Consider the following 17,405-nt stretch of genomic DNA (forward strand, 5'->3'; position numbering starts at 1 on the left):
GAAACAAGACTTAACACTTCAACGAATAGATGAGTAATGAAATATAATAAAATATACTGTACTTTAGATGACCGTTTGAAATTAATTTATCTAAGTGATTTATTAGCACAATATTATAACCATCGGTAGAAAAAGCAAACTACGGTGCTTTCTTAAGAAAAATAAAATATTTGTAAACACTTTAAAAACACAAGACACATAGACGGCAATACACGGACTGACTAGTGACATCGATTTACTTAATGCACTACTTTTTGTATGGTGATCATCGATAATACTCGGACATGTCTCGGATATGTTCGGACATGTCTCTATAGCCCTATAGGTGTGTAGTCGTACAGACGGATAATGAGGTAAAGGCGCGAGAAAAGGTGTTAGGTATAGAATGGAATGTGTGTGCTATGTACTGACGTCCCGCTAGATCACTATATATGCATGTACCTGGGGCATATAGTTGCTAAACTATGAGATAACGTAATAGGGGCTAGGGGCATCGGTCGAGTACGCCAGTAATGATGGTAGTACTTAATTTAATAATAATAGTAATAATAACAATAATGGGGGCATCGGTTTATGGAGATTACGTGTGTCACGAATAACAGGATGTGACCGATCGATATCCTGGCGATACGCCCGTACACATTTGTACGATTCGACAATGGACACATACTCATCTTATCGATAGGAGAGAAAACGCAGAGAGTAGGAGTAGAGCCCCGAATAGACCGACATCAGACGTGAGCCACCAGAGTCAGTGCAAGCACCTTCACGCCAGACACCGTTCTAAATTAATCATTTGGACTTAGAATATTTTGAATTAAATCATTTTGTGCAGTAAAGTGTTTTATTACATAACATAATCAAATAAATATATAATAACTAATCACAAATCGAGTTGTTATACTTATTTCACTCAATCCATCTACCTCAACACCAGTTGTTTGTCCTCCTGTATGCTGGGACGCTACATGTGTACTTGAAACTATGTGCGAATTTGTGTGTGTGTAGTGTGTACCTACTATAAACGAACAAATGACTGGTAATAAACTAATAACTACCTATAATGTACTAAATGGAAAACTAATGTGTACTATATATGGTATCATGTATATTTTAATACGTAAAATACCACAACGGATCAATAAAATTGTATACCAGAATATTATATTTAAAAAAAAATTTCTTTCATAAGGGGAAATAAAAGGGGAGGTAATGTATTTAAATGGGAAGGGGTAAAATATGTGTTGGTTACGTGTCGGATCTGGCGGCGTGTGATGAGTTTATGTGTGTTGCGGGTTGCCTATATTGTTTAATATTATTGTCGGTTTCGGAGGAGCTTGGGAGGAGAGTGTACTACGAATTGCCTATACAGAGGAGCCTATGCTTTTACATGTAAAATTTAAGGGGGAGGAGCTCCAGAACTGTCTTTTTCTTCCTATTCTTATATTATAAGATACATAGGTACGAAAATAAAATCCTTTTTAGTGAAGTTTTAAATAAGTACATAACTAATAGACACCAGGTTTTATATGATTATTATTTTTATTGTATATAGTGTATAATGCAATATTATTATCTAGGTAGTTACCTAATACCATTGATTATTGAATAATTATTCTATAATCAATGGTAATATCTATTTGATTATACTTTATTCATACATTAATAACTATTATCCTAATCATAGGCGAAATTAAGAGGGAGGTGCTTGGAATCATATTTTAGCACAGGATAAGAAAATTTTAGATTAAACTATCAATTATCAGGGTTTGTATACGGCTGATACAATTTGAGACCAAACAGAAAATTTTTCCTAATTGTGCCTATAGCCCTAATTAACTGTATACTTATGATGTGATTTAGTATTCATCCTCATTAATACTTGACAATCGATGTTCACTTGGCATTTGTTCTTTATTGAAACTCTTTATAAATTAGAAAAAAAAAATGAATTTATAGAATGAAATAATAGTTAAATTTTTGAGTGAAAATGAATATAAGAACAACAATTACCTCATAAGCTAAACTATATAATGATTGAGCATTGATTTGCCCAGTTTGTTCTACCATTTTGTACAAAAATCCATCTTTATTTTTCAATAAATTATAGGGATGGTCAAATTCAACTACTGTACCAGCGTCAATTACAAGTATTTTATCAGAATCCATCACTGTGTTCAAACGATGTGCAATCGTTAATACCGTACACTTATAAAATTTTTTTTTAATAGTATTTTGAATCAAAGAGTCAGTCCTGTAATAAATAAATAAATTAGGAACATAACTTTGGTCTTTGATATTTGTAAATAATTTGCAAATCATATTTTAAGATTTTAATTATTTACTGTAGATCAACGTTTGCAGTGGCTTCGTCTAACACAAGAATTTTGTTATTTTGTATAATTGCTCTAGCCAAACATATTAATTGTCTTTGACCAACACTGAAATTTGATCCACCTTCAGATATTTTCGAGTTTAAACCATCTGATAAATCATTTACAACGTCTTTGAGTTCCACCTAAAAAATATTATTTAAGTATTAATATATAAACTATTAGTAAAAAATTAAAATTTTACTTCCTCTAAAGCTTTCCAAAGAACATTATCTTGGTATTCATTAAATGGATCTAAATTGTTTTTTAATGTTCCTGAAAACAAAACTGGTTCTTGAGGTATGATGGACATTTTTGATCGCAAGTCATGTAATCCCAGTTCATGTATCTCTATATCATCAATAATTATGTTACCCTCGTTAATAGCTAACCTAAATAATGCTGCTATCAAAGATGATTTTCCTGCACCAGTTCTTCCAACGATTCCAATCTAATGAAACACAAATACTTATATTTTTTATTGTAATTTATAATGCATTAATAACCAAGTATTGTTGATGTTTAGATGTTTCTACTTACGAACTATGTAATAGGTATACAATTATCAGTTATCATTAATATATACTATATATATAGGCACTTAGTAGTGTACATAGATATATAGTTAAGTTATTATGACTAAAACGAAATGATGAATATAATTAATATATGATAATTGATATATTGATTCACACTTCTCACTGAGTATAGTAGTTTGAAATAATTTTATAGTCTTCTAATACATTTTTCATGAATTGTGTTGTCTATATAATGATTTATTACAAGTAAATTTAGTCAAATTAAGTTATTGTAAATGTTATAAATAACAGCTAACAATTTAACAATTTAATTGGATTAAGAAGACGGTGCACTCTCATGTGTTGTCTCCGTTTTACACACATACGAGGCTACGACATGCCAAATTTTTGTTCACTAGTTCCAATAGTGTACTATTTGTTTTAATATTTGAGTGAATAAACCTATTATACAATTTATAGGAAAGATTATCTATTATATCTACTACTAGATTAATGATTATTATACCTACTCAGGATTTTACTGATATTATTATTTTTAAGTAATTTAAAACCTTTTTGAAACTGTACATTTTTTTAAATTTTTTTTATTTAATATAATATAAATTTACAATCTGTAATAAAAATAAAACAATAAGTAAATGTGAGATTTTTTTTTTATTTACAAGGTTAGGAGGCTTGACTGAAGGGAGCGTCCATTGACACTACTTCAAACTGGTTATTATTTTATTTTATTTATTTTTTTATTTTTATTATTTAGCGAAGTAAATCACGAGGCCAATTACGTTTTAGTCGACGGGGAGGGTTATCCGGGAGAGTCTTGGAGGAGACGTTAGAAATTAGCGGGCTTGGATGATTATTTGTTTTGGAGTGCAATTTTTTATAGTGTGTTGCTGTACATTTTAAAATTATATTAATTTACTTAAAAAAAAAAAGTAGAAATAAAAGCCTAAGGGGGGCTTTAGATAATGATCTTTCCTCTAAATTTTATAATAGGCCAATTCACTCTATAATATCAAATACAAACTAACAACATACTATTGAAACTGGTGAATAATAACTTGGTATGTTATACATGTGTAAGACGAGAACAATATATGCAGGTGTGACAACCTCTTAATATACCTACCAACCTACCTATCTTATAGTTTATCAATTTATCATCATGTTATATGGGTATTTAAGTTCTATCAAATAATGAATATCAAATTAAAACAAACAAATTAATTTCTGATTTGCAATTTGCAAATTATTTGCCTAAATAACAATTGAAAGACATAAAATAATAATACGTATAATTGTACAATGTAGATATTATTTTGATAGCTAATTCGAAGGACCTAGATGATATGCATTTTTAGATTTTTGTTTTCAATTATGCATAGCGATTTTATAAGTTCTAAAAATAACTAAGCTATACATTTAAAGCTAGTTTGAAAAATTATTGTTACTTAATTCGGCGAGTAAGTTATATTTGTATAAAATATTTAAAAAGCTTCATTATTACGTACTTCTAAACATTTTTGTTTTTTATTGTTCTTATAAACATCGGTGACAAAGGCCATTAGTTACAGTTATTTATAAATACATTTTTTTTTTTTAGATTTAAATTTATTATACAGAGTTGTTTTGCTTAGGAATTTAAGGATTTGTGTGATGGTAGTTGCGTCGGGTTCGAGGGCTGCATCTACATATAGTGTGTTGGGTATTTCGAAATTTCTTTGTTCATCTGCGTATTGGAGGCATTCGGTAATTAGGTACATGGCTAATTTAGAGTTCAGTTCCACAAGTCTTAACATTTATTAAAGAGTATTTCTATACATTATATTATCATTTGTGAATAATATTGTTGAGCGTACCTATTAAATACAATTAAATTATAAATATTATTAATATACGTATTTATTGTACCTACGTAGTCTTATTGATTATTTTTGTATAATTTTATAATTTTTAAAAGAATATAAGTAGAAAATATTTGCATATTATTTGGTGAGTATTAGCATCATATTAATTTAGGTGTTAAAACAGAATCTAGACTATACTTATAACTTATAAGTAAATAAATTCACGCCTACTTTATAGTTTATTTAGTTTATTATGTATAAAATGATCTGATAAAACTGAATAAAAACAATATTTATAGTCCAACTATTAGCCAAATAGCTATATAATTATGTGTGAAATTATTCACTGTAAAAGTACTAAACTAATAATAATATTACTTTTTCCGCAGCTTCAATGTTGATATTGAGATTTTTTAAAACAAATGGTGTGTCCAAGTCATAACGTAGATAAAGTTGTTTGAAAATAATTTGACCTGTGCTGGGCCAGTCAGCTGGTGACAACTTCTCTAAAAGATAAATTATTACTTTTTATGAATTTTAAAAACAAATTTATTTAGTTTTTTGTCACCAGTAGCTACAGTGGTAGATGTATTGTATAAAAATTGTATATTGGTATATGGTATAGTTAAACAGTTCTTACCAGGTTTTTTTTCAAGTGCCGATTCCTGTGGAATATCTATGTATTCTAGAACTCTTTCTACTGACGTCATTTGGTTTTCTAAGTCTGCAGAATGTCTCATTATCCATTGGAACATAGTGGACAATACAATGGATTGTGTTATGGCTAAACCAACATACCTCCTATTTGTAACTGAAATTCATGTTATAAGACAGGAGTAATATTTCAAAAAATTATCGTTATCAAATGTAATAATATACTAATTTAATATTTGAATCATATATATTTACCATCACTAAACAATATAAAAGAAAATATTATAAAACTTATGTAGAACATGCAAGATATATTCAACCAAAAACCAAACGCTCGACTTAAAGTGATAAACATATACCAAGCTGATGAATGTAAATCCTGGAAACATTATTGAATATTATCTGCAGCATACTATTAATAAAAGTATTTGCTGATCAATTTAGTTAAATTCATCCACTCACTTGATGGCTGGTAAACTCTTGGATTAGAATTTGTTCAACATTAAACGCTCTTATTGTTGCCAGTCCTTGAAGTGATGAATTCACGTGAGTGTATACAGGACTTCGTGCTAATTTAATATTAAATACATTTAAACAATCAAAAATTAATAATTAAATATAATTAATATTATATTATTATATAAATTATAATACAATTAATTTAATAGGTACTCACTAACACCTTCTAGCCGTTTGACATTACGAGTTGTTGTCATAAAAATTTTTCTCATTTTTAAAAATAATATTAGTAAGACAAATGTTGGTAAAGCCAGATAAGGATTGACAATTCCCACTAATGTTACTATTCCAAATGCCGTCGATCCAATCTAATAAAATTCATAAGTACATATACACACACATAAACTGTGCATATAAAATAGGTAATAATGTCTTAATATGAAAGGAGTAGGTATGCTTACTTGTATACAATCAATTAACACGGAAGGTAACATTTCGTCAATGAGTCCTATATCTTTTGAAAACCGGTTGAGGATTCGCCCTGATATTAAATTGTTGTAATGAAATTCAATTTTAAAGTTAGAAAATAATTGAGTTATATTACCCGATGGAGTTTTATTTAAAAAACCCATTGTTGATCGTGTAATTGAAATAAACATACAGTTATGTAGATTCATGGACGCTTTAGTGCATAAGGACACCAGTAAAGTGGATTGAACTAAAGCAGATATTATGATCAAGAATGTTAGCACAGCGAAAACAATAACACATGTTTGTCTTGATGCAGTCCACAATGTCGAAAATTCATCAGATGAATTTGGTACGGATGTACTGTCCAAAATCAAGGATTTGTTAGTTCGAAAAACTTTTTCTTCCAAATAAATCCTAGACGATAGCCAAATGTTTTTAATTATTATTATTTAACTAATTAAACTAATTAATGTTTTAAAAGTAAGTTACCAATGAGTTATCCAGTAGTCTGCACTCGACGATAGCACTTGCGTGAGTATACATACCGAAAATAAACTTAATACTTTGCAATAATGTCCACCCGCAAAAATATATGAAAGATAAACACTAAACGCCACATTTCCAGTAGAATGTGTTTCTACCATTTCGACGGGCCCGGTGTGGTTTACGTCAATTGTTTTGATTTCTTTGACAGACGATGTGACATGATTTAAAATCGATGTATGTGGACTATCATGCATAGAATATTTTACCACGTTATTGGTATTGTTTTTTCCAAACACATTTTCATCATTGGTATTTAAAATTGGCGTTTCTGTGGAATATCCGGGAATTTTCGTAAAGCATAAACTTGATGATTCTTGAAGTTCTTGATATGAACCCTCTGCTAACACTTTTGCCTAGTAAAAAAAAAAAAAAATCAGTTAGTTGTTAAATACATATGTGTAATACACAAATGTTAAGTCTTGTTTATAGTATAATTATTACGTTCTCCATTATAATAATGTGATCAACGTTAAATAAGTATTGTATCTGATGAGTTATGAGTATACAGGTCTTTTCTTTAAGATAATCTATAAAATAAAAAAAAATAGAAGAATGAGTATCATATAATTTTAAAATGCAATTTGAATATCCTAAGATAAACATTACCAGTTATGCATTTTTCAAATATATGCTTTCCAACACGAGTATCAACCGCTGATAGAGGATCATCCAATAAATAAATATCGGCTTGTTTGTATATAGCTCTGATAAAGAATATTTCGATTTATTAATATTAATTCAACTGAGAGACGACCGTTAAACCGGCATCGAGAAAATGGATTTAATCGTGGTTAGAAGGAACAGAAAACAATTGCTGCTATCCATTTATTATCCTCTTAACTTAACTTTTATGATTGCACGAATTAAATATTTTTTCCATACACCATGGTTAGATATTATATTATAGTAAACATTTGTTTACAATTGTCATACCTTGCTAAATTTACTCTTGATTTTTGACCACCGCTAAGAGAAATTCCTTTCTCACCAACTACTGTTCTATCGCCGTGTGGAAACTTATCCAAGTCTGGATTTAACGCACAAACTTGTAGAACCTGTTTCAAATGAGATAATGTAATGTTAAATTATTTTTTTTGCATTTGATTATTTAAATCGGTAGAACAACAGTCATACAAATATAAAATTAATTTACATTTTTATAACGTTCATTGTCCATTGGTGATCCAAATAAAATATTTTGTCTAACAGAACCTGGAAATAACCATGGTTCTTGTGATGCGTATGACACAACGCCTCGTACAGAAATACTTCCTTTCATAAGTGGCAATTCTTGTAAAATTGCTTGTATTATTGAACTCTATGAAAAATATGTATTGAAAAATATATAGATCGTTTGAATTCATTGTTATACATTAAACCATACTTTTCCAGATCCTACTGGACCAATTATTGCAAGTAATCGATTAGGTGTTGCGGTTATGTTTATATTTTCTAAAGTGTTATTAGTTTGAGTGACTGTCCACTTGGCAGTAACATTAAAAAATGCTACTCCAAATTTATTAAACTCTTCATCGTCACTGACATTAGTGATTTTACATGACCATTTTCTATTGTCATTAATAATAGTATTTTCATGAACATCTTTAGCTTCTATAAGGTTGTTGCATTGTGTATCTTTTTCTTCGTTCAATAGAAAATCCTAAAAAATTCCCATTCGATTATCTTCATTAAAATATTAAAATATTATGCACACCTCGATCCTTTTAATTGAGACTAATAATTCAGCAGTTAAACCAATGCCCGGTGGAAAAGTTGTTGTCAATGCTCTTCGCAAAATGTTATAATACGAAGTTATTACAAATACCTAAAACCAATTATGAAAATAATTAAAGTATAATACAAATTTAATAAAATATTAAAATACATTACTTTTGATGCGGTTATATAATTTCCAAATAATATGTATGAAAATAAAGTCACAAATAATGCGATTCTCGTGTTAAATAAAAAAAACGAGGACAAAATTCCTTTGATATAAGATGATTTTTTAATTTTGATCATTTCTTTTCTGTAATAGGTATCACACAATAATGTTATTTCCATTTAAATTGATACCTACAGATTTATTTTATTTTTAATAATTTCTTACTTTCTAGAATATTTTGTTCGATTGTTAAAAAATGGTTCCCATGTGTACATTTTTATCACTTGTAATCCCAAAATTATTTCATTCAGTAGATTAACTCTTTCGTCCGTTCTTTTGGAAATTTTTAATCGAATCTCAGATGTTTTCGACCCCAACCATACTTAAAGACCAATTAAAATAATAGTTTATAAATATTTATCTTTATGATTATGATTATTATTATTATTTGTATATTATTCACTGACATTGTAATGGTATAAACATTATTAATGTGACTACACCAAGTAATGATGATACTCTGACTTCTTGCCATAAATAATAAGTCACTACAACCGTTTCTAAAGGACCAATCCATAAAAAAGGTATATATATAAGTGATTTGTCAAATCGATTTACGTCGTTCGACATTAAGTTTAATATTTGGCCGGTAGAGGTTTGGTTCAAAGAATTCACTTTGAGTCGAAGCGCCTTAAATAACGTGTTAGATTATCGAACATTGTTATTCGTAATAAAATATCTAAAATATAACAGGAGAAATACAAACTATGGGTAGTATACCTTCCTGTAAATGATATTGGATGTTGCTATTCGCATTTTCATAGCTAGATGTGAACTTATCATATCGTAACCAGAAAAAATAATTATCCTTATTAATAAAATTATGACTAGACAAATTGATAAATATATTCCGACATAGCCAACTGATGAATTCATTTCAAAATGCTCAACAGTTTTTCCAACAATGGTTGAAATGCTTATGCTGTTTTTTAAAATAAAAAAATTGAAAATTATTGTATGTCAAATATCAAAATTAGAGTTCAAAATTAAAATAAATTTATTTTTGTGATTTTGATGCAATGAATAAATTTAAAATTATGATTTTAATTTTACCTTAAAATAATTTCCATTATAGTTATATAAATTCCACAAAACATAAATCTTCGTCCAAACATTTTAAATAGAGTAGTATAAAAGCTTGGCTTTTGATTTCTTTTCTTTGAGTTTATTAATTCTTCATTCCATAGTCTAAAATAGAAAGAATACATAGGTACACAATATGAAGTGTATATTTTCATTTACACAAAGAATAGATTAAATACTTGTGTAATTTGTTTCCCAATAACTCAGACGAATCTTCATTCAAAATCTTATATAAATCGATTATATCTAAATCTTGTTTTAATCCTTTTTTGACAATTTCTAAAATCCAACTTAAGAAAGTAACATATTTTATTAGTTTATTACTATCGAAGTCACCATATACGTAACTATATCTAGTAATGATTAAGATAGTAAACTTAATGATAATTTTTTTTCAAATAATAATATATTATCTAATCTTTGTCAATTAATCTGCCTATTGTACCTACATTAGTGGAAAATACGTAAGTAAAAAGGTGGGCAAGTAAGTTTGTTCAAAACGATTTTTGTAAAATTTAATAATATTACCTTAATGTATTATTTTTATATCAACTGAAAAAAAGCTAAGTTATTTCAACAGATAATCATACAAAAGTTAGGTTTTTATAAGTTCACTATAAAATTAATTAAAAATTTAGTTAATAAAATTAAACATAAATTAACTTTATAGCCTAACTTTTTAACTAGTTGATGCCCACATTTTTGTATGTTTAATATATTCAATTAATGAGGACCAAATATTTTTAAACTTTGTTTTTTTTTTGGATCGATGAAATAATTACAATTAGTGGTAGATGTATTATGGTTTACTATGTTTACCTAAATGTAATAATCTCAAAAATATTAGCTTCCGACCGAGGATTGGGTTGTTTTTTTTCTTTGTACGTCGCATCCATGTTAAATCTATAATAGTAAAAATATGCATTATGTATATATATTTTTATGAAATTAAATACCACAATATTACGAAATTAAAGATTTCTCATTATACTCGTAGTTGTAATTTTTTTATCCTCTCAACTTATAAAAAAGATATTATATATTTAAAGTTTATATAATATAATATTATTTTAGATACCTACTGAAATTATGGTTATACAAGAAAAATTGTTGAGTTAGGTACCTACTTACATAAACACATTCCTTATAAGTTTTCAATATTTCTGGAGAATTAACTATGTGACACTTTGAGATGTATAGTATCAGTATTTTAATATAATATGTATTACAGCTATTATTTTTTTTTTTTTTTTTTATTTATTAACATAAGACATTCCTAGCCTAAGGCTATCTAAATCTAGGGATATTTACAGTTTACATAATATTTTTAACATTATAACGTGATAATTAAAAGATTTTTAAAGGTACTAAGGATAAATTACATAGGTAATAAAATATACATAAGTAACAAGGTGCTTACAATAATAAGATATTTACATATTTACAATAGTATAACTATAAGTAACAGAAGTCGTAGAGTGATCTGGAAGAAGTGCATGTGAAGGGTGAAGATTTGAGTGTTGGGAGGTGGCTTAGTGTAGAAGGTCGTGGGGACGACCTCGTTTTAATCGACGATGAGTTGGGTGGGTGAGTAGGTTATAGTGAATTGCACCTGATGAATTTTGAAGAGAGCAGTGAAAATTATTTGCTAATGTTTTAATATGAGCTTTGATATCTTGAATTTGAAAGTCTTTGTGTAGATTTGCATTTCTGACAAACCACGGAGCATTTGCAATTATTCTGAGGACTTTATTTTGAACAGTTTGCATTTTTTTTATGTGCGAGGATGCACAATTACCCCATACCGGGCAAGCGTAGGTGAGAATTGGGCGTATAATTTGTTTAAAAATTAGGAGAGAGCATTTTTTCTGAATAGTTGAATTTTTGTTCAGGATGGGGTAAAGCATTGAGATTCGCTGGTATGCTTGCTGGACTTTGGATGAAATGTGGGGCCGCCACGTGAGTCGTTTGTCCAGAGTTACACCGAGGTATTTAACCGTCGGTTGCCACGGTATATTTTCACCATCAAATTTTAATTGGGGGGGAGTAGTATAGCGACGTAGACTAAAAATAACACCTATGCTCTTCGAGGCGTTAATTTTGATCCTCCAGTTTTGACACCAGTGTGAAAGGGTATTTAAGTGATCTTGCAGATTTGTGGATATAGCTTCGATGTTGCGTGACTCCGTGAAGATGGTTGTATCGTCAGCGAAGAGAGCAATTTGTGTGCGTGGTGATTGAGGGATGTCGGAAACGTAGAGGTTGAATAAAATAGGACCAAGTTTGGAACCTTGAGGAACACCAGCAGAGATGGACTTAAGGTTAGAGGCACTGTCGTTAATTCTGACTGAGTATTGTCTATTTGAGAGGAAAGAGCGAATTATATTAAAAAGATATGTTGGAGTATTAATGTTACGTAGCTTAAAAAGGAGGCCTTCATGCCACACTTTGTCGAACGCCTTTGAAATGTCAATAAATATTGCGCCAGTGTGACAGTGCATTTCAAACGCAGAGTTGATGTGTTCCGTGATCCTTAGAAGTTGTTGAACGGTAGAGTGGTTGGATTTGAAACCAAACTGGAATTTTGGAATAGCGTCTGTGATATTCAAATAATCAAGGAGCCTGGTGTGTATGACTTTTTCAAAAATTTTTGATAAGGATGTTAGGAGGCTAATAGGCCTGTAGCTATCAGGATTGGTCTTGTCTTTGCCAAGTTTCTTTATAAGAATTATCGTTGCAATTTTCCATTTAACAGGGAAGTAACCAAGACGTAATAGTGAATTAAATAAGGTAGATAGCAGGACGAATCCTTTTGAAGGTAGTTTTTTAAACATGAGATTCGTGATCTTGTCATGACCCGGTGCTTTTTTATTAGGAAGATTCTTAATAATTTTCTTAACTTCGTTTGGAGTTACGTAACCAATACATTTTTGAACTGAGTAGTCAGGTTGCTCCAGTGCAAGCTTAACTCTAGAATCGTTGTTGAGATTACCTAAATGGTTATGCGAGAAAGTGAGATGCAGAATATCTGAGAACACGTTGCATTTATCTATGTCAGTTATAACTAGATTTGAGTCAGTGCGGAGAGGAGGGATGATGTTAATTTCTTGATTGAGTAGTCTTTTAGTTTCTTTCCATAGGTTTGACTCGCCGGGATGCATGTTAGACAAAAACTTATTATACGAGGACACTCTGTAGTTTTGAAGGGCCACTTGAACTTCTTTAGTGAGTTTATTTAGAATTTTTTTTACAGAAGGATTTCTTTGTTTTTGCCAAATACGCCTAATGATATGCTTGCGTCGTATAAGTGAAGAAATGGATGGCGGCAGGATACCGAAACTAGGTGGGTTTGTCGATGCAGGGTTTGAACAAGCACGCGCAGCAACCGTGACGACTTCCGTGAAGTGATCAGCTGTTTGTTCAGCGATTTGAGTCGTAGAAATAGTTTTAGGTATTAATAGACTTGAATGCACACTGTTGGAAAATTTGATCCAATCTGGTTTGCCTTTTATTAATGAGTCGTTTTTCCTGTAAATTTGTGGAGATGAATTTATTGTTATTTTTACCGGCACATGGTCTGAGTCGAGTTCTGCTAAGGGTTCATGTACACAGTTTAATGGAACTGATTTGAGAATTAAAATGTCTAATATATCGGGAAGTCGGTTTACGTCCGAAGGAAAGTACGTAGGTTCACTTGGAGCGGATACTGTATAGGACGTGTTGGCTATAAATGATTGTAATTTACGGCCGTTCGGGTTAGTGACACGACAGCCCCAGTTTGTATGTTTGGAGTTTAGATCTCCGGCTATTATCATTGAGCTATTAAGACTCAATAATTGTTCATAGTCTGAGATATGCATATGACGGCTGGGTGGTTGATAAGCACTAACAAGAGTAACAGGTCGATTATTGAGTCTAATTAGCACAGCTACGGCTTCTAGACATAATAGATTTAGTGTGGGCATTTGTTGTTGGATAATTTGATTACGGACCAAGATAGCTACTCCACCCATAGCGCGTATTTGTGTGACACGGTCAGCCCGGTACATTTTATATCCAGGGAAATTAAGTTTATCAGTATTTGATAGGTGTGTTTCCGTTATACATGCGATATCAATATTGTGATGGTTGAGAAAGGCAAGGAGAGCGTTTCTATGAGATTTCAGACCGTTGGCGTTCCAGTTTAGTAAAGTAGTACTACGAGGACTCATTTGGATTTATATGTAGACTGTTAATGATGGTCGGCAGATTTTCAATTATTTTCTGCAGTAATTGCGATACGAATGCGTTAATTAACGGTAAGAGTGAATTCATAAAATCATTATCTGTGTTTTTGTTTGGATGGTTATTTAATTTGTTTTTTGTTGCGGAAGCATACGAACGCTTATCGGCGAATGCGTTATCTTGCGGTTTATTTGACGTGTACACGGGTGGACTTTGTTCGGCTTGGAAATTGCTCCGCGGTAATCGAGATGTATTTTTACCATCGTTTTTTTTATTTTTATTTTTCGAGATATCCTTGTAATAAGTACAACCTCTGTAACTCGCCGGGTGGTTACTATTACAGTTAACACATTTGGGCGGCGTATCGTTAGATTTTTGGCAAAGGCTATAGTGATGGTCACCTGCGCATTTTACGCACCTAGGTGGTAGATGGCAGAATTTTTTCGTATGTGCGAAGCGTTGGCAGTTTGTGCATTGCGGGATGTCTTTTGATGGTCTTCTTGGTTCAACGACTACTACACAGTGTAAGAGTCTGGTTAAAGAGTATATACCTATGGATGGTTTCGACAATAATACGGCTACAATGGGTAACGGATTTTTAAATTTGTTCTGAAGACGTGTAACCGGTGTGACTTCAAATTTTTGTTCTATGAGCTCGTTGAAAATGCACTGTTCAGTAATATTTACAGGAAGGTTTCTGATAATTATAGATAACTGTTTATTTTCGGGAAGTTGAAATGTGTGATAGTCAATTTTGGATTCGTCTAAATAATTTGTTGTGGCTCTGTAGTCGTCGACTGAGCACAGGTTCAATTTTAAGGCAGATTTTGTGTTGATGATCGAGTAATCGTCGATTGTTATATTGTCTAGTGCATCATGGAATTTTACGTAATCCGAAATATTGTGTACGTAAATTGGTGGAATTTTGGGTTTAGCCTGTGTACCTTGGGAGTTGTTTTCAGGACCACTGTTGTTTGTTAAATTTGTGGGTGGATTAACTTGATTGGAGTTCTCGATTTCTAATGGTGAGAAGCGATTTTGAGTGGGAAAGAAGGATGAACTTGAAGGTGAAAAGTCGCGTGCCCTGGCAGTTTTTCTTGGCGATCTAAATTCGTCGTCGGAATTTGGTGATGGAGAGTTAGAGTCGTCATGATATGATAGAAGTCTATTTTTCTTTATGACGAGAGGCGGGACTTTTTGTTTAATTAATTTAGCTGGATTACCATTGTTAGTTATAGATGCTTTGGAGTTTGGATCCATTTTTGGAATATATAAGTTTAACGGGCTTTCGCCCGTGTGCGGCGATTGCTAGCTAGTGGTTTGTGTTAGCGTACTATGGACCCAATTAAAATGATACTATACATACCAGATAAGAGCAGCGCAGCGTAAACGTTTCGTACTGCTATCGAAAGCTATAAAACGTGACGCGGAATTAACGTGTGGACGGTTCGGCGTCCCAACACTGACTACAGCTATTATTACGACGAAAGAATAAGAATTAATGTGACCGATCTAAGAATTTTCAAAGAATAAAAAGCAATTTTCAATGAGTGTTATTAAGTATTGTAATATTTAAAAAATTCGAAGAATTAAACATGTTTGTACAATATGTCAATATATTAACAGGGGTGAATTTTCGATATTTTTTTAAGGGAGGCTCATATAAATTTTATAATTAAAATTAAAATTAATAGCTAATGGTTCTAATTATAAAAAGGTATTGATAAGACACTAAACGCAGGTTAATGACCTTGTTGTCGAAGCCTTATTAGTTAAAAAAAACTTGTGATGTCCGTAAATTTATATCTAGTTAGAAGCTAGCTGGCCTTAAGCGCAGTAATTAGTGATGATATTTTTACATCGAGATTCATAAGCACATCAATGATGATGCTCGAGATGACGGGATAACGTTCATCAGTATAATGCGTTTGGATGGATTTCTTAGTTTGTGTATCTGGGATTCTTATTTTATCTATAACAATTTCCGAATACTTATTGATTAAGTCGTCGACTATATTTTGTTGATTTTGAGGAAAATACAGAATCTAATATTAGAAATGCTCGAGGTAGAGATAATATTTGATTCTTCGGTAATTTGATTCAGTGCAATAATATATTGAATTTGTTTGATACCATCAATTAGTGAGTTGATAACTTTGGCTTGGTTTATTTTAGGTATTATGGAGTTAGCTTTCGTTTCCGTAAAGCTTTTGACTTATATGTTGTCTTTAGAAACTTCAGATGAGAGGGGTTCATTAGTAGTTTGTTGAGATATTAAGGCAGGTTTAGTATTTTGTGGCGCTACGCCGCTACTTTGTTGGGAACTATTAGTTTTTCGTTGAGGGTTAACTTGGTGGGGTATTTATGCACGGTGATATTATATGGTAGGTTTGATTGGCTGTTACTCATTAAGTCATAACGAGTGTTCACCGTTGAACGTGTTATGTGTATATTATAATATTAATTTTAGATGAACAGTTTATAATAATATGATACAAACATATTACCGGTTGAGTCCCGTGCTATGTTGTTTATCGGAAGATCAAAATACGGGCGCGATAACGGAACACGCGTATCACTCGAACAGGAGTTAAACACGAACTGATATTTTACTTCATACACTAATGGAATAAACTGCCATAAATCATAAAATCATTTATGATTTATTATGTTAAGTTGTTACATTACAAAGATTATTTGGACTTTTTTAAATACAACTATTAATGGTTTAATATATGTATATATTAATCATAATCAGATAAGGTCTAGGTCAAATAATGTGAAAAACAAATCTTAGCATCGTATCATTAATAATTGAAATTATATTAAAATTATTTATCATACTTAATAAATTACGATAAATTAAAATTTTTATAATAACATTTATTTATGATTTGTTTTTTCGGGCCATCGGGCCATCGGGATGCTTATTCAAATACTGAATGAATGGAGATATATACCTTAAACGAATCTTATTTTAGTCAAACTAATAATAATTGATAGTTGCATATTATTTCGTTAACTCTTATTATATCACGCATAAATATGATCTTAAAATATTTTTGTGAATTGTAATAATGATAGCCAATTAACGAATTTGTTGCTAAATTGGGATAATTACATTGCATCTTGATTATTTAAAAAAATATATTTTGTATAACAATAGTTATGCACGAATGGCCTATAAAAGAAGTCATTCGTAACAATAGTTGAACTTGAACGTCATATGCATAAATTATACAATAATGGGACGTTTTCATTTTATATA

The 17,405-nt window shown here is 30.7% G+C and overlaps 1 protein-coding gene across 2 annotated transcripts; it reads right to left on the reverse strand.

The window, feature by feature from the left end:
- Positions 1-825: 825 nt before the first annotated feature.
- Positions 826-16,774, reverse strand: LOC107167949 (ATP-binding cassette sub-family C member 4-like). Of its 2 annotated transcripts, XM_089224802.1 has the most exons (26): positions 16,645-16,774; positions 10,733-10,816; positions 10,093-10,203; positions 9,884-10,018; positions 9,551-9,752; positions 9,238-9,460; positions 8,996-9,152; positions 8,776-8,914; positions 8,600-8,710; positions 8,270-8,545; positions 8,039-8,203; positions 7,819-7,940; positions 7,492-7,589; positions 7,327-7,412; positions 6,829-7,238; positions 6,473-6,753; positions 6,330-6,409; positions 6,086-6,236; positions 5,872-5,978; positions 5,665-5,788; positions 5,396-5,566; positions 5,134-5,261; positions 2,578-2,823; positions 2,346-2,518; positions 2,014-2,254; positions 826-1,925 (listed from the first exon to the last, which is right to left on the reverse strand). In XM_089224802.1, the coding sequence occupies exons 2-26, from the start codon at positions 10,807-10,809 to the stop codon at positions 1,860-1,862; spliced, it is 4,080 nt and encodes a 1,359-aa protein (XP_089080928.1). In that variant the 5' UTR covers positions 10,810-10,816; positions 16,645-16,774; the 3' UTR covers positions 826-1,859. The 2 variants fall into 2 exon arrangements, with proteins under 2 accessions (XP_089080928.1, XP_089080930.1); XM_089224804.1 differs by lacking the exon at positions 826-1,925 and having other exon boundaries at positions 2,020-2,171.
- Between the last annotated feature and the right edge of the window lie 631 nt (positions 16,775-17,405).

This window comes from Diuraphis noxia, unplaced genomic scaffold, assembly GCF_037042655.1.
Source record: "Diuraphis noxia isolate RWA-SAM2 unplaced genomic scaffold, SU_Dnox_SAM2 contig0003, whole genome shotgun sequence".
NCBI lineage: Eukaryota > Metazoa > Arthropoda > Insecta > Hemiptera > Aphididae > Diuraphis > Diuraphis noxia.